At 42.6% G+C, this 24,030-nt stretch overlaps 2 protein-coding genes across 38 annotated transcripts in view; one reads left to right on the forward strand and one right to left on the reverse strand.

The window, feature by feature from the left end:
* LOC106026489 (zinc transporter ZIP11-like) overlaps positions 1 to 24,030 on the forward strand; it is a 115,487-nt gene that overhangs the window by 55,658 nt on the left and 35,799 nt on the right. For 18 of the 36 annotated variants that reach the window (XR_010045057.1, XR_010045086.1, XR_010045081.1 and 15 more), the window contains one exon: positions 1,239 to 22,619. The exons of 5 other annotated variants lie outside the window; for them this stretch is intronic. The gene's annotated coding sequence lies outside the window, so the exon portion shown is untranslated. The remainder of the gene's footprint in view (positions 1 to 1,238; positions 22,620 to 24,030) is intronic. 13 more of the 36 variants (XR_010045087.1, XR_010045075.1, XR_010045052.1 and 10 more) reach the window with 9 other exon arrangements.
* The window catches only part of LOC106025050 (leucine-rich repeat-containing protein 37A3-like), a 67,890-nt gene that overhangs the window by 8,635 nt on the left and 35,225 nt on the right, over positions 1 to 24,030 (reverse strand). The window contains exons 1-7 of one of the 2 annotated variants that reach the window (XM_013147073.2): positions 18,852 to 23,554; positions 15,924 to 15,995; positions 13,561 to 13,632; positions 10,353 to 10,424; positions 9,723 to 9,803; positions 1,873 to 1,944; positions 1,237 to 1,311 (exon numbers count right to left, since the gene is read on the reverse strand). In XM_013147073.2, coding sequence (XP_013002527.2) covers positions 1,237 to 1,311; positions 1,873 to 1,944; positions 9,723 to 9,803; positions 10,353 to 10,424; positions 13,561 to 13,632; positions 15,924 to 15,995; positions 18,852 to 22,876 — 4,469 coding nt within the window. In that variant the 5' untranslated portion in view covers positions 22,877 to 23,554. Of the gene's footprint in view, positions 1 to 1,236; positions 1,312 to 1,872; positions 1,945 to 9,722; positions 9,804 to 10,352; positions 10,425 to 13,560; positions 13,633 to 15,923; positions 15,996 to 18,851; positions 23,555 to 24,030 lie in introns of those variants that run through there. The other variant, XM_063241810.1, reaches the window with a different exon arrangement.

Raw genomic sequence — 24,030 nt, forward strand, 5'->3', positions numbered from 1 at the left:
GATCACAAGTTGGAGCCCAGCCCGGGTAGATCAGCACCTTAGCAAGACCCTATCTCAAAATTAACAATAAAAAGTGCTGGACATGGAAATCAGTGCAAAGCCAGGGTTTAATCTCCAGCACCACTGAAAATAATCATGACGTATAACTATAGAGTTACACAGCGCAATTCTGGAAGAAAGCAAGTGAGAAAATCTTGTAGCTGTGGGTTAAACAATGGGTTCTCAAGACAAAGATTTCTTAGGTAAAACAAGAAAAGTTGCTAAATCGTATGTCATCAAAATTTTTAAAGTTAAGATTTCTGTTCTACTCTAGTGCTCTGGGAAACTGAGGTAGGATGCTTGTAAATTTGGCCCAGTCTGGGCAACATAACTCCATGGTGAGACCTTGCTTCAAAATAACAAAATGAAAAATGTGGAAGGGGAGGTCATAGCTCAGTAAGAAAGGCCAAGTACTTAAAAAATAATATCTGCACTCATAAAGATAATCATCATTAGCTTAGCTAGTAAAGAAATGCACACTTAAGCTACAATGAGATAGATCCACATACATGGTGTTAAAAAGGCTGACCTTTTTTACAGACTGAAATGCAGGGATCAGGTAAAGATGATGTGGTAACTCTTTTCTTTGTTTTTGATTGGGGTACTAGCGATTACACTGAGGGCATTCACACTGGGCTGTCTCCAGCCTCTCTTTTTGTCCAGCTTTTACATGTATTTATGCATTTTCATTTTGAGACAGGGTCACACTGTCAGTAAGATACACAGGCTGACTTTGAACTTGCCATCCTCCTGCCTCAGTCTCCCTGGGTGCTATGATTACAGGCCTGGGCCGCCACGCCTAGCTGCCATTTCAACTCCCATAGACTGCACGTGGGATGTATGAATGATTATCCTAAGTGGATAATAGCCAAACACAAATGGTTGCACACTGCATGATTGCATTTATAAGACCTTCCAGAAAATGTAAACGTACAGGGCAGAAATAAGACTGGCAGATTCTGGGAGCTGTGATTGATAGAGTGAACCAGCTGTGACGGACATGAGCTGCCTTTTGAAGGTGACCCAGATGTTTTACAGCAGGGGTGTGGTGGTGGCTACATAACCACACAAACTCCTCAAACGTGTGAGTTTTGTGACATGGAAATCACACGTCCATAAGCCTGACTTAATAGTAAAACAAACCTAGCAACAACAATGAACCCAAGAGAAACAGATCTGAGAAAAAAACTAACTTACAGTCTTTCCAATTCACGAGACTTCGTGAGGATGTTCTCCAGTACTGTGAGTGACACATGCGTCTGTCCCAAGTCCCTGAAGAAGAAAGCCAGACAGAAATGAGGAAGCCCAATGCCAAAAATCCGTGCTTCAACAGGTATTTGAAGGATATCTTATTATTGCACTTTTGCCTCCCAGTGAAACAAGCCAGCACATAAGTTTATCATGAACTATAATCCCAGAGAAGTCTTCATGCAAAAATTCAAATTTAATGTTTTCATCATCAAATGAATGACCTTGGCATTGCATAGTAGATGCTGCATCTGTGTTTCAGTCACCATCATACTTCACATTTTTATATTGCATTCACATCTCTCACTGTGTTGTTCTTTTTAGTAACAAGGCCACTACGTTTCCTGGGGTAATGGTGTTCCTGCATCCACTGATGTGATCCGTGTCTACCGTGTTCCTCAGTGGTGCTCCCGATCCCTGCTGACTCTCTTGCCCATTATACATCTTAATCCTTCTCTTTGTGAATAACCTGATTAAAATTAAACTTATGACCTGTAGGATCAAAGTACAATACTGTACCATTCTTGGAAGGAAGCAAGAAGAGCCAAAGTCATATTATGACTTAAAGGTTATGGCAATACTTACAGATAATTTAATGCTTTTAATGTAAAAAGTGATGGATCTTCGATAGTTGTCAGAGGATTATTATTGAGAATTCTGAAAAATGCAATGGAATAAAAGTTATCTATTTTCAATATGCATGAAATTACCTCAAAAATTGATGTTCATTTTCTAGTATAGAGCTTTTTCATTTTCTGTGATTACTTATGTATAAACATTAGAATGCATAAAGAACTGTTCCTTCTGGGTACTCTATAGTTTTCTAAAAGAAACTACAGAAAAGAGAAAGTGAAAAAAATGTGGAAAAAATGTGGATAGAAAAGACAAAAACAAGAAAAGGGTTAAAAACGAAAACCCTAAAAGTGACTGCACCATCGGGAAGCCTTCACTAGAAGCCAACAAACCTAACATTCATGTATAGGACACTTCCCAACAACAAGGTAAAACCAGAAGAAACACAGTCTTCTTAAGGGCACAATGAGAGGACCTGTGAGTGCCACATGCATCTGTCCCAAGACCTTGGGACCCTTTACTCTTAGGTCTATTGAGATAGACTAGGTCAAGTCTCCATAAATGGTTTTGCTTCTTTTGAGGCAGGGTCTCTCTGCAATACCAATCAGCTCCAGGCTTGCTATGTACCCCAGCATGTGCTTGAAGTTGCAATCCTCATTGCTGAACCTCCCATGCTGGGATTACAAGCATGTGTCATCACACCTACTTCGAGTCTCAATACACTTAAAAGGACTAGTACACAAAATATGTTCTCTAAAGAAGGTGGAATGAAATCACAGATCAATGACAGGAAGAAGTCTGGTAAATTCCTAAATATGGAAATTAAGCTTATATAAGGATCCTACTGGTCAAGAACAAATAACAGAGACGTGAAAAAACATGTCAATGAAGCAATAAATATAAATGGTGACACCCAGCACCAACACTTTAGGAAAGCTATACACACAATTGCAAATATTAAAGATTCTCATCAGTAATATAAAGCTCTGAATAAACAAGGGGAAAACCCAAGAAACTTAAAAAAAGACATCAGAAAGAAAAAATAAAGAGTAAGATCAGAGAAAAGTGAAATAGAGAATTAGAAAACGGTAGAGAAATTCAACATACCCAAAAATTAGTTTTTAACAAAGGTCCTGGGCAGATAGCTTAGCAGCCTAGCAGCCCCCTGCCTGCTTGGCAAGTGTGAGGCCCTAAATTGTATTGTAGATACCAAAACAAATCAATGGTAAAAGGTCAACTATGCTGGGCTGGGTGTGTAATCCCAGCACTGGGGAGGCTGAGGCAGAAAGACAGCTGTGAGTTCAAGGTTCGCATTAACTATACAGTAAGACCATGTTTGGGGGGCAAACATCATTATCAAAGAAGGGGACATTGCTGGGTGTGGTGACACATGCCTATAATCCCAGCACTTGGGACCTTGGGACAGGAGGATCTGTGTCTCAAACAAGGGTGGGATTATTACTGACCTGGAATGGATTGTTAATAACATGGAATGGATTATATGGGAAAACCAAAAAATTATCTGCCAATAACTTAGATAACCCAGATGACAGATACAGGTCTAGAAACTGAAGGAAAAACAAAACCTGAACAGACATATTTAAATGTAATGATTGAGTTATTGACCAAAACTTCTCACAAAAGAAGAGCCTTTTGTTTTCTCTTTGGTGGGATGAAAAGAATCTCACAATCAGATGGCTTCACTCGTGAAATCTGCCAACTGATTAAAAAGCCAATAACCCCAACCCTTCAAAACATTTTCTAAAATGTAAGTGAAGAATACTTCCTAATTCATTCTAGGAGTCAGTATTCCCCAACCACACACACACCAAAAAAAAAAACACATGAAGAAATCAAGAAAATTATATATACATGTATATGAATAAACATATATGAATATATGTATGTATGTATATTTTTCTTGTACCAGGGTTTGACCTCACAATCTCACACTTGTCAGGCAAATGCTGTGCTGCTGAGCTATATCCTTAGCCCTGAATCAATATTTCTTATGAAAACAGATATAAAATTCCTCAACAAATACTTACAAACCACATTAAACCAAGAATACAGCTAACACTATGCATCATGACCAAGTCCAGGAATGCGTTCGGCTCAACAGAAAAATCAATAAACCTAAAACACAATATTAATAGAATAAAAGAAACATGTTCATCTACATTAATGCAGTGGGAGCAATTAAAAATTAACTCATTTTCACTATAAAACCATCCACAAACTAGGAATAGAATCACCTCAGGAGTGGAGACATCAGTACCTGTCTGGCGAGGGCCAGGATATGAGTTCAATCACTGGTACCAAGAAACAAGCAAACAAACAAAAAAGAGTCACTTCAGCCTAATACAGGGGACTAAAAGAAAAGGGGAAAAAACCACCATGGCTATATTTATTAAAATCTATATGGAGGTTTGAGCTAGGACAGCTGGGGAAAACAAAATGGGATCCATACTGGAAACACCAAGCTATGTATAATTGCATATGCATATAGAAGACTATAGAGAAACCAGGAATCTTGCTGCAGGCCTGTGATCCTAGCATTTTGGGTGGCCGGAGGATTCCCATCTGGACATTTAACCAATTAAGCAGATATTGTCTCAAAATAAAAATAAAGCAAGGGACAAGAGTGTAGCTCAGTCCCTGGTACAAGTGTGAAACTATAAGCCAGTCATTGTGGCAGTACATGTCTATAATCCCAGGACCCAGGAGGCTGAGGCAGGAGGATCACTCTGAGGTGGAAGTCAGCCTGGCCTGCATAGTACCTTCAAGGCCGGTCTGAACTCCGTAGTGAAACCTCTTAATTAAACCGAAAAACAAATCAAAAGAGAAGAGAAAACCATAATGAATGCATACATGGAAGGAAACTACGACTAATAAGGTTGTAGGACACAAGATCCTTATGCAAAAATTGGCTGCCTTTTTCCATTGCAGTGTAACTCAATGCAGCATACTTTCCTAGCATATACAAGGCGCTAGGCTCCACCCCCAGGGCCAGAAAGAAAATTAAGAATGATATTAAGAAAATTATCCCATGTGTTGACAAGAATAGTACTAAATGTAACCAAAGAAGTACAAAACATACATTGAGAACTATAATCCACTGTTAAAAAAGAAATTAAAGATCTAAATGAATAGAAGACATTTGTGTTCATGGCTCAGAAGACATCATTACTATTAAGAGGTCACATCTTCCAGTGATATAGCCCAGCAGCACAGCACCTGTCTAGCAAGGACTAGGCCCTGAGTTCGATTCCTGATACAAAAAAAAAAAAAAAAAAAAAAGATGTCACTATACTTCAAGCTGAGCTATGATTTCAGCACAGGTCCTATCAAAATCCCAGGTACCTGGGCTGGGGCTGGGCTCAGTGGTACAGCACTCACCTACCAAGCACGAGGCCCAGTACTGCTAAACAAAATGAAACGAAACAAAACATAAAACTCCAGCTGGATTTTTCCAAAACCTGGCAAGCTAGTTTCTAAAATTCACATAGCAAGTCAAGAGATTCAGGATCACCAAAACCACCTTGAAAAAGAACAGGCTAGGACTCAGTTTCCACTTTCCAAACCCAGTGGAGATCTACAGCAAACCCAAGTGTGGTATTAGAGTAAGACTAGCCTGTAAATCAATGGAATCGTGCTGACGGTCCAGGAATAAATCTTCACCGTTACCATTAACTGACTATTGGCAGGGTGTGAAAACAATCCGCTGTGGAAGGAATACGGAGTCAGTGGTGGGGCTGCGAGCCACGCACTCGCTCTTGCCTGGTGAGCTTCCCCATTGAGTGCATCCTCCCAGATACGGTTTAACTTGCTTCATTTGTAACATTAGTCAATATTCAATGAGATGATGTCATGAAGTGAAAGAACATGAATGTCACGTAACTAATCAGCACAGTGGCTCAAAGTATAGCTTTCAATAGGCCACTCACTGCTGGGCTCTGTGAAAGCGGGTTCTCCACCCCTACCTCTTCTCTCCCTGCTTCCTTTCCCCCAGCCACTAAGAATGACGGTGAAGGCCAGGCCCAGTGGGGCAGGCCTGTGGTCCCAGCACACTAGGAGGCTGAGGCCAGAGGTCAAAAGTTTGACCCAGCCCGGATAGTTTAGCAATTTCAGGAAACCTTGTTTCTAAATAAAAAGACGGGGCATGTGGCTCAGTGCAAAAGCCCTCGGTTTAATCCCCAGTACCACAAGATGGCAATAAAAATGACTATAGAGCTTGTCTACCCTGGCCGGTCAACAGGAAACCTTCAGATGCTCACAACTGTCATGCCAGGCCAGGAACTCTACGAGTGTCAAACTAGCAGAAAACAGTTGGAGCTGTCTGTCCCAAAAGTCCTACTGAAGTTAGAAGCCAACTCCCAAAGTACAGTCAAAGTACAAAAAGCCAAACTGTTATCAGTCAGTTCCTAGTACAAGGGAACAAAAGCTGCATAGAAAACTGTGTGCAAAGCTGACCGAGTAATCCTACCACTCACGAATGGTGTGCACCTGACTGACTTAGCCCAGGCTTCTGAGTCCAGCTTCCTCGTCTTTGAATTAGTGGGAATAATAGTAACAATGCAAGAGTTGTTGGGAAAATGAGACTAAAGTAACATATTTGAGCATTTGCCACATGCTAAGTGCCCGTTCAAGAGCGTTCAGTGTGTTATCTCAATAGCATCTCTACTTAATGTAGTGCCTTAACAGACACCTGATAAATGTAGCATTAAAGAAATGTGACAGGAAGAGGAAGAACTGCTAAACTTCCAAGAGCAGAGACGTTGCCTTGTTGGAGAAGGAAGATGAAGTAATTGCTGGATGTAACACCCAAATCTTTTAAACTTTACAAATTAAAGAGCCAAAGTGTGTCAGCTCAAAAGACAAACCTGAGTTGATATTTTCATGTGTCACGTGTCTGCCTGTGAAGCTAGAAGAACTGCCAAGGTCCCGGTACAGTCCGGAAGTGTATGCACCGAGATGAGCAAACACTGTGCATGGGAGACTGAGGCCAGTGGACTGCTGGGAGCAGGAGGCTGTCTCAGGACCATGGCTCAGTTTCCCTTTAATGTGGCCACACTGACCTCATGAGCATCCTAGTACAGGGTAAATACTTCAGCCGGGACAGACTTAGATTTTCCCCTGTTCTCTCTTAGATCAGTTGTTGCCTGACCCTAGACAAGCCAGCATGTGAATATACTCTACATCTGTCAGGGTGTTTCTACTGTATAAAGTCTTCTCATGTGTAAAAGCACAGACCTTCACTTCAGGGACGGAGGCAGGAGGATTGCCTCAATTTCATACCAGCCTGGGCTCCAAAGTGAGCTCAAGGCCAGGCTGGAATACATAGCAAGATCCTGTCTCAAAAATAATAAAAAACTAAATGGAGGATATTGTAATGTTAGAACTGATGAAGTGACTGAAAGAATTTTCAAAAAGCAGCCATGAGTGTGCACTTGTGTTGTGGAATGCAGGAGAAACGCTTGGAAGTCGGGGGCGGGGGGAGCACACTTAACATTTAGGAACGTCAACTTGGCCAGTTTTTCGTAATATATTTCAATCCCGATTTTTCTGAGGTAGCAAGGTTTCAGTTAATAAACAAAGGAAGATCAATGCTCTGCAGAGTGAGTGTGGGCCAACTGAAAGCAGGAAAGTACAGTACACTACAGGGTGAGAGGAGCACTGTGACACAGCACAGTGGCTTCGTCATCTTGCAGATGCGAGTCTTCCTACCACTCAGAGTGGCACCTTCCCACCGAGTTCTTGGCGTATCTTTGAGGTGGGTTTCAGATTCAAGTGAGATTGACCCCAACAGATTGCTAATTACTGTTCCAATGTTGTCAGTAATGCAGAGGCTCTATCAAAGTTATTAACTAGGTTATAATTCCCTGGCATGCAGGCATGAAACCAGACTTAGTGGGGCCTGAACCTTATGAAATTTGCAAAGTGCCTTTTAATGAAAAAGCATGCAAAATGTATGCCTACAGAAATTTCTAGGCCCCGCCAGGACATTGGAAGGGTCCTGTGCAAGTGAGGAGTCCCAGGGCTTCCCCTCCACTCAACTCATGATAAATCCACCACAGCGGAGGCATTTGTGCAGCAGGGAGAAATACTTCAACTGATAATGAGCTCCAGACTGAACATGTTGGTCATAAAAGTATTGGCATCCTAGCTTGGCGACTTCCCTTTGAAAAGAGATGCGATAGGCTTCTGTCTCACTGTGGTGACGGTCAGCTAGCTTTGTCTCCTGGGAAACTTGAACCCAAAGCCCAGGTACCCAGTCCCAAACACACACTTGGTGGATTGTGACCATTATGTTGATCTTTTTACTTTCTCAGGGGAGATAGGGGCTTGATACGTTGCCACGGCTGGCCCCCGCTCCTCAGCTTAAATGATCGCCTGCCTCAGCCTTCCTGAGTAGCTGACACTACAGGTGCATGCCACAATTGACTGACTGTGCAAATCTACTGAAGTAACTGTAGAGTAGTTTGAGAGGCAGGGCTCTATCCACAGCAAGTGCTGTGAGCATGAATGTCCAGCACCACTTAGCTCTCACTTTCTCATCTCCAGAAAGCAACTGCCTTTCTGTTAAGAAAAACCTTAACATCAGATGTCACAAGTCACCGTCTCCTCCATTATGAGTCTTTTCTAGTGCTTCACCTGTGCCCACTTTCCTTCAAAAGCAAGCCTTCAGTGTCTCCCAGGCTGGGCATCACCAGGTTGACAAGGAGAGTGAGGAGTTCACACGGTTGAGGATGCAGGTGAAGTTAACCAGCTCCAGATGCATCCTAAACCTCCCCCCCAGGGATTTCAGACTGTGTGAACTGGACTTTGGACCCACGAGACAGGTGGGAAGTCTTTCCCAACTCAGGTGGAGATGGGGATTTTCATCTTGAGTCTGAAATCCCCTTCAGGCTATTAAACATCAGCAGAAAGGAAGTAAAGCCTGCACTTCTTATCAAAGGGAGCAGGAGAGAAAGCATGTGGAATTGGGCTAGAGAAATGTATTTTTATACATATTTTCCACACTATCTCTTAACACAAACACCCACCTGTTGGACATTTTGAAGTTCTGATTGCACACAGATAATTCATAACTTCAGAAGTCAATATTTTTTCAAAAACAACATTGTGGGTGGTTAGGGAGAGAAGTACCTGGTGGCAGGCTTTCAGGAATTCTTTCTACTTTCCCATTTAGTGGACACCGGCAGTGAAAAAGCTTTGGTACCTTTTGCTTCTTGTAGAACTTTACATTAAACTTAGTCCTGTGAAGTTCTCTAGTGTATATATTTGAATAGTGAGAACTCTGCATGTGAGAAGCAAGCAAGTGGAATTTCAAGGAACATTCGTTCACAGCCTTCACAGCAGCCATGAGCTCCAAACGATGCTAATTTGAGTGTTACCTGTGTGACACCTTGTGTTGCTCATGCCAAAGACCAGTACCTGAGAATGCAGAGCAGGCTACCTAGAAGTTATAGAAGTCAGCTCGCTCATCTGCAGGAAGCAATTGCTTTGTGGTAACAAAAACCCACGTGCCTCTAATCCCAGCACTCAGGCGATTGAGGCAGGACCAATGTAAGTTTGAGGCCAGCCTGGACTGCATAGCAAGACCCTGTCATCAAAAATGTTATATCAAATCCCTTGGCCTCTTTGTACCGTAGTTTCCTCATTTGGAAATAATGAATGTAGTCTTTGGCCATACCATCCTGGATGCTCCTCATCTCATCTGAAAATAATCAGTGGATCTTAAGACTTACTTTTCAAAGCTCTTTCAGGATCCAGCTAGTGAATAACTGCATGAAGTTGATACATAGATTTGGTTTTCACAGTTTTTGTTTTTACATATGTTTATCATTTATATCACTTACACTTGGTGTAAAAACTGCATCCCATGCCATGCTTGAAATGTTCCAAAGCTCACTTTTGTGAGTAAATTGCAACGAAGATTTCTACAAAAAAATAAAAGGACATAATTGAAAGAATAAAGATGCTCTTTCTGAACCTTTTTCATTTGGCAGTTATTTCAACTTATATATGATGAAACATCACTTGAAATAGTTTTTCCATATACTAAAGAAATCTCATTGGAAGATGGTGGCTTGTAATTTAGACTTTCATATTTACATGTGAAATGCACTAGATACAAAGAATGAAAGCTTAATAAATACTTGTGCTGAGTGATCTTTATTGCTCTTGAACAGCATTCCACAGCTTGCGCACTAGTGACATTTGGAGCTGGTTGATTCTTTGTGTTGAGTGCCTGACTGAACACTGTAGCATGCTTAGCAGTATCCCTGATCTCTGCCCTCTCGATGCCAATAGCAATTGTCACCTCCATGCAAAATCAAACCAACTGAGAATCATTGCTCTGTAGTGACTCTCTCTGACCTGTGTGATAATCTCTATAATCCACTTTGGTAGAGGTTTAAAGGATTTCCCCATGAGTAGCAAAGAGATTTTAAGACTATAAATATAAGGAAGTTTTATTTGTAACTTACAAGAACTTCAAAAAGGGTAGTGCTTCAAATGTTTCTCTTTCAATAAACTGTATTTTATTGCAGGATAAATCTCTAGAACAAGGAAAAGGAAAACATTGCCTTAAATAACTAGTAAGTAAGTAGTATGAACACTAGACTTTAGAATTCACAATATTAAAAACATTTTTGTCAAAATCTTGGACTTGTATCTGAACATTGTGGACCCCATATCCTGTCTCTAATTCCTCTAGGACTCTCACCTTCATGATCTTCATAGATAAAGTATACAACTATTAGATTGTGTTTTTCATTTCTGAACTAGGTAGTCCTGGCTGGCCTTGAACTTACTGTGTAGCCCAGGCTAGTCTCGGACTCACCGTGCTCTTGTCTCCTCCTCCTAGGTGCTAAGACTGCAGGTATACTACTTAATGGCTTTTATTTCTTGCCCTGTCATTTTGAAACAGTTTTGCTACAGCATTCAGGCTGGCCCTGAGCTCACTTTGTAGCCCAGGCAAGCCTCAGATTTGCAGCAATCCTTCCTCACGCTTTTGAATGCTAGGATTACACCACCAAGCCTAGTTTTCAATTTCTTTTTTTTGTTTATTTTAAAGAGAATAAAACAAAACAAAACAGAAGAAAGCAAATAAGAACAGAACAATGCAAATGACAGAGGACTTCTAAACAGGACAATGGAAAAGTAATAATGTCTACCACAATGTCTCAATTTTCTTCAAAATAGCTTGTCCATACCATCACATGAAATAAAATCAAACAAAACAAAACAGAACAAAACCAATCAAAATTAAAAAATGAAAACATTACATGACTTCAAAACAAGATAATAACAATGGCTACTATACTGTCTCTTGTTTTCTTCAAAATAACTTCATACCATCAAAACACAATAGAATAAAACCTATCAAAAGAATTAAAACATTACAGGACTTCAAAACAAGATGATGCGAAAACAACAATGGCTTCCATAATGTCTCATTTTGTTCAAAATAGTCATCCATACCCTCACACATAATAAAATCAAAACAAAACAGAATAAAACCAATCAAAAGAATAAAAGCATTATAGGACTTCAAAATAAGATAATATATAAACAATGATGTTTACCACAATATATGCTGTTACCTTCAAAATAGCTGCCCATATCACCAAGCACAGTAAAATCTAACAACCAAGACACAATAAAACCAAATCTAACAAAATTATGAAAATTGTAAAAGAGTTGAAAACGAGGTAATTGGTAATTAGCAGTGATTCCCACTTTCCTTTTTTAGGCATTTCCTCAACTATCACTGTTATAATCTAATGTGCCTTTTGGATCCCACTAACTCCTTCAGTTGTTGATGCTAGGGGGATAACTTGGTGTTCACCTGTATGTGTCCAAACCATTTCACCCATGAACATGATCTCAGTTGCATCCAATTCCCTACAATAGCCTCAAGATTGCCTACTTTATAGCTGGGCAGCTTTCCATTGTATGTAAATACCATATCTTTCTTATCCATTCTGCAGTTCATGGGCAAGTTACTCTTGCTTTTTTTTTTTTTTTTTTTTTTTTTTTGGTCTCTTGTCACATAGAACAATTGTTTTCTCTCCTTTGATTTTTTGTCTATGCATGCCACAGGTTTGCCACTACTGCCTTAGGGCCGGGAATGTTTCATAATTCCAGAGACTATTTTTAGTCCCATATAGTAAAAATTCTTTATGCCTACTTTCTTCAAGCCTTCTACATTTGAAAAAAGGCTCTATTTGCCAAAATACCACAAAATTAGTTTAATTAGCATTAATAATATTTACACTTCTGGACCCACTGGACCAGAAACCAAACCAAACCAAACACAAAACAACAAAACAAAAATCAAGCTTTCACACCAAAGAACATAGTATCCTCCTTTCTCTAAACTGTTAAAAATACTATGCAAGTAATTCCTCTTTGAAAACAAGACTGCAGAGATTGTGATTGTTTTAGTGAAGATGGAGTATTTCTATGCTGAGTGTAAACATTTCCAGCAATAGCATTTTTTTTACTTTTTTACTTTTTTTTTTTTTTTTTTTTTTTTTTTTTGAGACAGGGTCATGCTATGCAGTTCAGGCTGGCCTTGCGCTCACTTTGTAAGGCAGGCTGGTCTTGAACTTGCAATAATCCCTTGCCTCAGCCACCCAAATGCTGGGATTTCAGGAGTGCACCACCACACTATACCACTTAATCACGATTTTAAACACATGTTTTTAAGATGGGTGTCATAATTCCAGCACTAAAATGCTGGCAGTCAATTCTTCTGGTATCTTAATCATCTGGATAATACAACAGTTTACCCGCTTAGTTAATTATTTAATACTTTAGAAACTTATTTAATACTTTAAGTGTTAGTTTCATTCAGATTCAATCATCTAAGCACTCTGGGTTAATGGCACTCAGATTAGCACAGGCGGTCTACACAGTACATTCTGGTCCTCTAGACAGCAGTCTAAGGTTAACTTTAATTCTTTTGTTCTGATTCAGCTTTTTCAAATCTCTATTGTAAACACCATATAGCAAATACTTATAGACTTTGCAGGTCACATATAGTCTCTGTTGTATATATTCATGAGAGGTTTGTTTCTTTTTTGTACTGGGAATTGAACTCTCAAATTTGCAACCTCACACTTGCCAGGCAGATGCTGTACCACTGAGCTATATCCCCAGCCCTCCTTTTCTTTTAAACCACTTAAAAAAGAAAACACAACAAAAACATAATGAACTTATGAGCTAAATAAAAAAAGACTGGATCAATTGGATTGATGGCCCATATGGTAAATACAAATACAAGCCAATGGTACATAAGCACTAATAAAACAAGGTTCATGTTATAACACCGGTAAGTGCTCAGATCTTATTACTACTTTTTCTGTGTAAGTTGGGCTTTCCCATTTGTACCTTATGATTTAAAAAGTGAAAATGGGGCTGAGGATTTAGCTTAATGGCATAAGCGTCTGCTTGGCAAGTGCAAAGTCATGCATTCAATCCCTGGTATCAAAAAAGATAAAAAATGAAAATAAAAATAAAAAGTGAAAATGTGCATAGCATTTTTGATGATAGACATAGACTGAGACCTATACAAACTTGCACACTTACAGCATTTTATTTCTGGAAGAGATTTTGGAGAATATATAATTAGAACTGCCTCCTCATTTTACAGATAACTCTAAACTCAAATAAACATGATTAACTTACAAATACTGGAGGTTTAGCAGGCCTTCAAAGGAATCCTTACGTAGTTCGGTGATGTAATTTTCACTGAGATTTCTGGAAGATGAAAAGGTTATTTTTAAATCACATTTCCTCAGAAACCTGAAGGATATGCAGTGATGAAAAAGCGGAGGAGGGAGGCGGCGGCGGTTAAAAAAAAAAAAAAGAAAGAAAGAAAACGCGGAGGAAATGAGCACTGTCAGGTCCTGCCACGTGGAGTGTACCTGGAGCAATTAAAGTCTCATATCTACAACAATCTCATGCCAACAATCCCCTTTGTAGGCACCTGTTCTACAGAAATATTTGCCCATGTTCACAAAGAAGCATCAACAAGTGTTCATTGTGTGGTACAGGTAACAAGAAAGCTGGAGAGGACTGGGGATACAGCTCAATGGCATAAGCATCTGCCTGGCAGGTGCAAGGTCCTGAGTTCAGTTCCAGGTGCCAAAAGAAGAAGAGGATAACAAAAGAAACCTGGAGAGGTACCTCCCCAAATAAGAGACCTGACCAAAAACTGGGCAACTAAAATGAATAGACACATCTCAGAAGAGAAGCACCAACAGCCGATAAATGCATAAAAAATGTTCAATAACTATGGTGCTTAGAGCATTGTAAAGTAATAATATTCCATCTTACCCCACAAGGAATGGAATCAGCAGGAAGTCAAACAATAAAAAATGCTAGTGAGGCTATAGGGGAAAAACACTTCGATGTTGCTGGTAGACATGCAAACTAGTGCAGTCACTGTGGGACTCGGTGTGGAACTGCCTCAAAAAACAACTAGCCATTCCACTTGACCCGGTTATTCTCCGTCTAGGTATTTTCCCAAAAGAATTAAAGGCATCATGTTACATTGATGAATTCATAGTCGTTTGTAGCAGCACAACTCATAATAGCTAAACCTTGGAAGGGCCCGCTATGTCTATCGACAGATAATGGATAAAAACAATGTATTTACACACAGTGCAGTACTCTGCCATAAAGAGAAGGAAACTTCAGTCTTTTGCAGAAATCAAACATGTTTAATTATATCATGAGTTCTGTTATATGGGAAACCCAATGTCTAAATAAAAAGCAAAATTAAAGAAAGATAATAGGAAGAAGGGCGATAGATCTTTCTCAGAAAGATGATGATCAAGAAATGGGGGGAAGGGGATGGAGAACCGGATGAGAAAAAGAATTGAAATGTATGGTATCATGTACATGTGGCAATTGCCCATGAGGGATGTAATCATCATATACTGCAGTGCACTAATTTTAAAAAATGAAAAAATCCTGGATATACTCTAAACATCCATCAATAGGGATATTATTAAATACACCATGACAGCCAGGCATGGTGGTGCACCTCTCATCCCAGAACTTGGGAGACTGAGGCAGGAAGATGGGCTACATACATGAATTCAAGGTTATCCTGTACTATGTAGCAAGACCCTTTCTCAAAAAAAAAAAAAAACCAAAACCCAAATTAAGACAAAATGAATACACCATGTGAGCTGCGGTGGTGCATCCCTGTTATCCCAGCCCTCAAGAAGTTGAGGAAGCAGAACTGCCGTGAGTTCAAGGCCAGCTTGCCCTACATGGTGAGACTTGTCTCAACACAAACAAGTAAAAATACACACTATGGAATATTGTAGGAGTGTAAGTGAGTGGGTAACCCACTATATGTGGGGTAGGAGAGTACTCTGGGGTATCAAAAGTGAGAGATTCAAGTTGCCAGGTAGTACTGTTTAGGTAAAAAAAAAAAAAAAAAAAAAAAGACAGCCACCTGACAACCCTATTTCACTGTATGTCAGTATGTGTGCAGGCAAATGCATGGGAAAGATCAGGAAAGATACATCAGATTCAGACTAGTGGTTACCTCATTGATGGGTCATTAGAGCATATGGAAGGTCTTACCTGTTATTTCATCTTTATTCATTAAGAATATAATCACATTCTCTTTGTATAAAAAAAATAAATTTCAACTGTTTCTTTCCAAGAGGATCTGTGAGGGTTGGGATTTAGCTCAGCAGCATGAGCGCCTGCCTATCAAGTGTGAGGTTGTGAGTGCAATCCCTGCTACCAAAACAAAAAGAAAGAAAGAAAGAAAGACATTGCTCACCAAGAGGGTGTATGAAATTTAATTCTTTCTCTTTGTCTCTCTCCCTCCCTCCCCACTTCCAGAGCTGGGGCTTGAACCCAAGGGCTCACACATCTAAACACATGTTTTAATCAAGTGAGGTTGACCTGAGATAAGATGGGGAAATACCTTTGTTCAAAAGTGTTCACCTCAACATTCTGAATCAAGGAGGATCCTGGTTTTTGTATGAAGTTTTTATATTCATATTTTAAAAGATTATACTCACAGTTTCTCAGCCCAACGGTAGGTTTTCCATGCCCCTTTTTGTATACTATAAATAGAGTTTCCTTGGAAATCCCTGTGAAGAAACAATTTATGTCTTTGAATAACTGGGAAAGGAATAAATACAAGAATCCTAACAATATCCAGGATATTCAAACACAGAGACAATAACAGCTTTTCATTTCCAGAACTAACAGCTCCCCAGTTTGCACAAGACAGTCAGACTAAGGAGCAGCCAGCACAAATGATGAGACTTTTGCTCAGCAGCTCAGCTTCCTATCTGTCCAGTCTCCTGGATTAATGATGTCGGTCACTTAGTTTTAATTTAAGTGTTTTTCCCAAAATCACTTGGGTACAAGATGACTCCTACAAATCAATAAGTAAAAGAAAAATCATTCAACAGAAAAATGGGCCAAAATGCATCATTATTAGTGAGTAAGAATAAAGCAAGCCTCTGCCAGCTGGCGCCAAAGCTTTGGCTCAGTACCCTTTGTGGAAGCTCTGCAGGCAGTGGAAGGATAAGGGCAAGAGCAACGTAGAGGAGCTAACGTCCTGATGTGGAAAAACCGCTTGGACTTGATGCACAGGGAAGAAGAGGAACCACCAGGCAAGCAGTAAACCATCACCTGGTCAGGGCAAAAACTGCAAAGGAGAAGGAGGAACCCACACAAAACTGGCACCAGGGCTTATCTCCCGTGTGACAGGGTGAGGGAGACAGATGGTCAAGCATATAAGGGTATGGATCTCCCATTATTCCATACACATCTCTGACTCCTTTTTAAAGGAGGTCTATCATGCCTTGCCAACGAGTTATTAGGTCAGGAGTAGGGGAGCACGCCTGTGATCACAGCACTCAGGAAGCTGAGGCATGAAGATACCAGTGAGCCTCAGGCCAGCCTGCCTCGAACCAGGGTTCAGTTCCAATTTTGCGGAAACTCATTCTTTATCCGTCAGCAACAACTTTCCTGCTCAGTTTGCATACACTTTTCCTGAGGATGGCGGGAAAGCAATCTGTCTGCTCATGCGCCTAGTGAACATTTCCACGTGACCAGATGCATTCTCATTGCTCTGCGCTCACCACGGCCTCAAACAGAACTTGTGCCCCTCAAGCTGGCTCTCCTCCCTGCTTGGGGCTGCCACCTGTGACACCTCCACCACTCAGCTCCACACAGCATGGAGACGGGAGCTCACAGGAGTTTGCTCTTCTCTGTCCACCCTGCCCTCAGCTGTTTACTGGGTGGCTTGGTCACGCAGTGTTCCAGTGTTCACCCACTCTCACACCAGCACCCTGCTCAGCCACTTGTCACTTATCCCCAGGCTCCTAGAGATTCGAGGTCTCCCTGAATTCAGCCTTCCCTTCCAGATGCCTCCACATGTGGAGTCTAACAGGGTCCTCCTGTTTTGATCATTTTGCTCTCTGGCTTGAAAACTCTGTCTCTCTGTGTCTGTCTGTGTGTCGGTCTCTGTCTCTGTGTCTCTCTGCCTGTCTGTCTCTCTGTCTCTCTAAAGACCCTAAAGTTGATATTCAGTGTTCATAATTTGAAATAATACCTCATTGCTTGATAACCCTGTTCTTTTCAGGCAGACTGGCCTGTGCAGCCATGTTCATTCCTGCTGCCATGCCTTTGGGCTGGCCTTCCTGTGTTTCCTCTGCTTGACAATTGCAGGCACTCTAAGCACCAGCTAAGGTTTGAGCTCCCCCATGCAGTGTTCCCTAACCTTCAAATCTTGTGACTCTGCATCTATTCTTTATGGCCCCACCACCTCCGCTAAGGCTCTTCCCCTCCCTTCTATCATTTTCATGTTCTGGAAAAAGCATTATGCTTCTTTAGTTCCCCATGTACTTAGCTCTGCAGGAGTGAGCACAAACTAGATACTGCAAAGCAAGGGGCAAAGGTGAGTTCTGCACATAATTCAGGGCCTCAACAACAACAACAGTAGCTAATATTCATACATATGGGGGTGCTGTTACTTGTATCACAATGTTCTCTTTTCTGACACAGTCCTGTGAAACAGTAAACATTATATTCCTCCTTCCACAGATGAGGGAAGTGAGTCACAGACTAACTTGCAAAATGTTACAAAGATAATGAAAGAGATGTCTGGGTTAAAATGCAGGCCGTCTGGGTCAGGCAGATTCTATTCCTTTTTCCAAGGGGTGAGGGATACTAGGTATCAAACCCAGGACCCTGAGTGTACAAGACAGGCAGTGTACCTCTGAGCTACACCGCCAGGCCCAGAATCTACTCGTGCCCACATTGCTGTATCACCACTAAGGAAATGAGTTGTGAAAAGGGGGGAGCAAAAATAGGAGAGTAAGTGTTAGGTGGTGGGATAAGTAAAGTGCAACCCATCTGGGACCCCACCTGTCTCTCAGGAGCTATTCCTAGTCACCACTCCTATTCCCCAGTAAATTTTCCTACCCTTAACCTCCATTGTTCCTAAGAATTCACTCTTCATCTTCAGCGAAAATGAACTCAGTGTGTCTGACTTCCAGTAGGTTGGGAGTGACGTTCTGTTATTTTTGGGTTTTTCTTTTACCTATTTCATCATAACCTGGGCAGTGCAGGTGACAGCAGACACAGTACTGTCAATCCATCTGCTCCTCTTAGCTGACTTGCAGGTGCTTCGTGAAACGTTTTACTTTCCCTGATTTAAAGACTTGAAAGCAGGCTTACAACTCTGGGCCAAGCTTGGTGAATTCACTAAGACCGTGTCTCAAAATAAAATATATGAAGAAAAAAAGAAGGAAAAAGGGTAAGAGGGCACAAATAGTACAAAGAGAGTGGAATAAGGAAAATTGAGAAAGAAGAAGGTAAAAACAGAAAGTCAATGTGAACAGGGGATGTGAGGACAGTCTAGGAAGCCCTTGAAGAAAGGGCTGTCACCTCAGGCACAATGCAGACAACAAAAGAAGAAAACTGATCCTTACAAGACTGTGAAGGAGTTGACCTCTACGACGGGTACTTGGCGCAGCCTTTGCTTCGGGTTGAGACCCGTACATGACAGGGTGTCATTGTCACAGGTGCAGAGCTCACATATGTTGCTAGTGCTGGTGGCATCCTGCACCATTTGTGCAGAATAATGGTTAGTGTTCTGTTCCACATCCAAAGGTTGATCCGTGATGGGAGTCAGGTGTGGATGTGAAGATGTCAACCCATGCTGCTTCAGAGCAGGAGTAGAAGCCTTGTGCAGGGCCACAGAATGTTCAGCCTCTGTAGTGGGTGCTGCACTTTTGGTAAGCACTACTCCCAATGGTTGGATGGTGCCAATGGGTGATGTTGGAGGCTGAGCTAGATCCTGACCTTGTGAAGTTGGATTGGGCATCTCACGTGGTATGGCAATTTTAACTACAACATCCATAGATGCCTCTGGAGGCTGAGAGGGGTTCTCCTGGATCACTGAGGAAGCTTTAGTCCTCATAGCAGGTAGTGGAGTCATGGAACGACCTGTGTCCATCTCAGGAGCCATATTTTGATGGTGAGAATGCACCTGGCCTTGATGTGCAAGGTTCACCTCAGGATGCTTCTGAGGAGAAGAAGCTGCCTTCTGCAAGTCCACAGAATGTCCAGCCTCTACAGTAAGGTCAGGATGTGTGATATGGACCATGTCCAGTGGTTGTATCATGCCACTGGTCAATGGTGGAGGCTGAGCTGGACTCCGACCCAGTGATATTTGATTTGCTTTAGCAGGTGATACCATATTTTGATCTATAGCCTTCAAGGATGGCTCTGGAGGCTGAGAAGGGATTCCCCAAAAATTCTGGGTGAGTTGAGTCCCTGTAGTAGGTAGAGGCAACACAGCCTGTTCCAGGTTCTCAGGCTGAAAGACGATAGGAAGTAGAGTTGGCCCCGGAGCCTGCACCTGCTTTGAATGTTTGATTTCCACATCAGGAAGCCTCAGAGGAGAAACTGTAACCTCCTGTAGGGCCACAGAATGTTCAGCCTCTGTAATGGCTTTTGGCCTCATGGTAGGACCCATATAAATTTGTGGTACCACGCCACTGGGGAATGTTGGAGCCTTAACTTTATCAACCTGTGATGTCAGAGTTGTCATTTCAGGAGCCATTGTGTATTTATCTCCAGCCTTCATAGATGGCTCTAGAGGCTTGGAGGAGCTCTGCTGCATCACTGAAGGAATTTGAGTTCCTGTAGCAGGTGGTGGGGTGATGGAATGCTCCATGTCCAAAAATTGAAGTGTGCTGGGAGTGAGGATGGGGTACTGTGTGTGCACCTGGTCTGGATGTGCAAGGGTCACCTCAGGATGCTTCTGAGGAGAAGAAGCTGCCTTCTTCAAGTCCACAGAATGTCCACCCTCTACAGTAAGGTCAGGATGTGTGATATGGACCATGTCCGGTGGTTGTATAATGCCACTGGTCAATGGTGGAGGCTGAGCTGGACTCTGACCCAGTGATATTTGATTTGTTTTAGCAGGTGATACCATATTTTGATCTACAGCCTTCAAGGAAGGCTCTGGAGGCTGAGAAGGGATTCCCCAAAAATTCTGGGTGAGTTGAGTCCCTGTAGTAGGTAGAGGCAACACAGTCTGTTCCAGGTTCTCAGGCTGAAAGACGATAGGAAGTAGAGTTGGCCCCGGAGCCTGCACCTGCTTTGAATGTTTGATTTCCACATCAGGAAGCCTCAGAGGAGAAACTGTAACCTCCTGTAGGGCCACAGAATGTTCAGCCTCTGTAATGGCTTTTGGCCTCATGGTAGGACCCATATAAATTTGTGGTACCACGCCACTGGGGAATGTTGGAGCCTTAACTTTATCAACCTGTGATGTCAGAGTTGTCATTTCAGGAGCCATTGTGTATTTATCTCCAGCCTTCATAGATGGCTCTAGAGGCTTGGAGGAGCTCTGCTGCATCACTGAAGGAATTTGAGTTCCTGTAGCAGGTGGTGGGGTGATGGAATGCTCCATGTCCAAAAATTGAAGTGTGCTGGGAGTGAGGATGGGGTACTGTGTGTGCACCTGGTCTGGATGTGCAAGGGTCACCTCAGGATGCTTCTGAGGAGAAGAAGCTGCCTTCTGCAAGTCCACAGAATGTCCAGCCTCTACAGTAAGGTCAGGATGTACGATATTGCCCACGTCCAGTGGTTGTATCATGCCACTGGTCAATGGTGGAGGCTGAGCTGGACCTTGAGCCGGTGGTTTTTGGTTTGTTCTGTGAGATGATTCTCTACGCTGACCCAAAGCCTCCATCAATGGCTCTGGATAAGATGTGGTCTCTGGAAAAGCTGGGGAAAGAGGCACCGCTGAAGCAGATGGGGAAGTTCTGGTCTGTTCTCCCTTCAAAGCCTGAGAGATGCCAGGAGTCAGGATTGGTTGCCGAACCTCCCCCTCCTCTAGCTGTGCAAGTGTCACCACAGGATGCTGCAGAGGAGAAGGTGTAACCTCCTTCAGGGCCACAGAAGGTTCAGCCTCGGTAGTGGCTTTAGGATTTTGGATAGGGCCCGTGTCCATAGGTTGTTCCGTGACACTGGGTGATGTTGCAAGTTCCCTCAGGGATGTTGGAGTTTTCATTCCACGTTGCAGTGTATATTGTGCTTCAGCCTCCATAGATGGCTCTGGAAGCTGAATTGAGGTCTGCAAATATGGGTGGAGTTGAACCTCTGAAGTATGGAGAGGAGTTGTGGAGTGCTCCAGGTTCAGAGCCTCAATGATGATAGGAGGAAGGATTTGTTGCTGAGCCCGTACCTCCCCTTGATGTGAAAATGACACGTCCAGATTTTTCCGAGGATAAAATGTAACCTTCTGCAGGGCCACAGAATGTGCAGGCTCTGTAGTGTGTTCATCACTTGTGCTAAGCAACATGTCTAGTGGTGGGATTGTGACAGGTGTTAATGTCGGATGCTGAGTTGGATACTGACCAGGCATTGGAACTGGCAGCTCATTCACTGTTGGCCCTTGTGTCTTAGCAGAGGCTGACTGTAGTACTGGAGATTGTTCCTTGGGTATCTCCCCAGATCTCAGGATGGAATTTGGCAAAGGCGGGAGATGAGTTGCACTGCTCCTTAGGGATGGAACACTGACCTTTTCATTCTCTGACAGCTTACCTAAACCTGCCTTGGTAAAAAACTTTTGTTGGCCTAGGGCCTCCTGATGGATAAAGGAAGGTACAGTCTCTTCAGCCGGCTGTGAGTCTTGATAAGGGCCTTCTCCCTCAGGTAGAGAGGACTGGATTTGGGGAGCCTCTAGATGTTTAGTCTGGGTCTCCAGCTGGTAGTGGGATGTTTCCTTGTGCTCACAGGGCTGTGGAGGCTCAGTTGGCTTCTGAAGATCTCCCAGGTGTAGGCTGTCATGTTCAGCTTTACCCATACTGAGATCCACAGTTTGTTTCTGAAGCTGAGGGTATTCTGATTGATGAGCAGCTCCAAAAGCCTCCTTAGGAAGTTGCCAGTGCTGAGCTATATCCTTCAGTTTCAGGAGTGAAACAAACTTTGATGGTGTTGAACTCTTGCTTCCTAGTAGTAGACGCAATACATGTGACTGGTGGTCTGCAGCCTGCTCTGAAGCAGAAATCTCCTCCTTTCTTCTGACTTGAGAAGGCAGAGCTAGGTGTTCATTCTCATGCCCATCTACCATTGAATCCACCTCTGGGAGCCTCTGTGGCCCAACCAGCTTGTCATGCAGACCCTGATGTGGAACAGCAAACTTATCTGGATCCGGCAGTGACTCTCCAGTTGATTCCTCAGGTGTAAGTAAAATCCTCTCGGGTGCAGAGGTTCCTGGGTAATCCATTTCCCCTGGCTCTGCTCGAGTAGTAAAGGTGTGGAGTGGTTGAGCCGAGGGAAGAGGCTTGTAAGGAAAAAACAAAGAGTTATGCTCAAAGAGCTCAGGGTCCATCTGGGCTGGGAATTGAGCCCACTCGGGATGTGGGGCTACCAGGACCAGTAGCCACAACTGTGGCCAAAACATGAACCTTGGTGCCCCAAAGCGCAATATAAACATCATACGATAAGGCTTGGTCAACAAGACCTAGGCCAGTTGCTTCCAGCAAGACGCTTGCTGAAATGTTTTTGCTGGCCACTTACTGCCAGTGCCTTGGCAACTATATACATTCTGCCCTGGCCCACCGCTTGTGACATCATTGTTTAAGAAACAATTAGGTTCTGGCCCAGATGGGCTTACTATGGCCTCAGTGAGCCTTTTGCTACACTGGCCAGGCCCAACTTCCTGCCTCCAGCAGAGGTGACAGCAGTGTCCCGCAGGTGACAGCAATGTCCCGCAGGGCTCCTCCCCATATCGAGGCAGGATTTGGGCCTCAGACTTGGGTAGCCCTGTGTCTTCAGCAGCCCCTTGATGGAGGTCACAGTGCTGGGCCTCTGTGCACTCAGAAGTAGTAACCCAGTCCAGCGACTTAGGAGCCACAATCCAGAAGAAATCCTTCCTCCTTTAGGGATACAGATTCCAGGAAATCCAGCTGACCTCCAGAATGAGGACTAGTTAGGGCAGCAGACAGGAGAATACACAATGTGGTTTATTCCACAGTGTTGTCATTTGCTCTATCCTCTATCCAGTTCCATGTTTGGTGATTCATTTCCCTCTGAGGCTGGGGCTGCATATACTCTGTGATGATGCCTAGTGCTTGCAGGAGGGCTTTTGGAGGTGAGCAATTGGATCTGAGAGAAAGGATTTGAGTCAGTGCTTTCCATTAGCATGTGAGAACTCTCCCTACCCTACCAGACCTCAACACTTCCATCAGATGTGACAGTGCCCTTTTTCACACCACACATGGGAAGACTCTTATAATGTTAAAATCCTCAAGTTAAACAGGTTTCTTGAAATACTACTGTAAACTGACTTCTTTCAGAGTCCTTTTTCATCAATTATTACTTGTTTTTTTACCTGATACAACCCAGGCATGGGAAACTCAAGAAGAGACTTGATTCATCCTCTTACCCCTCCTGCCTTGCATGAGGTGGAGCACATAGTAATGGTTTTAAAATAGAATTGATTCCAAAAGACATGTCATGTAGGGGCAATTTAGTGTTAAAATCTGATTTGTAACTGGATGTACTGGTGCACACTTGTAATCCCAACACTTGGGAGGCTGAGGCAGGAGAATTATTGCAAGTTTGAGACCAGCCTGGGCTACAAAATGAACT

This window comes from Cavia porcellus, unplaced genomic scaffold (assembly GCF_034190915.1).
Source record: "Cavia porcellus strain 051 isolate PalLab524CR breed Dunkin Hartley unplaced genomic scaffold, mCavPor4.1 scaffold_32, whole genome shotgun sequence".
NCBI lineage: Eukaryota > Metazoa > Chordata > Mammalia > Rodentia > Caviidae > Cavia > Cavia porcellus.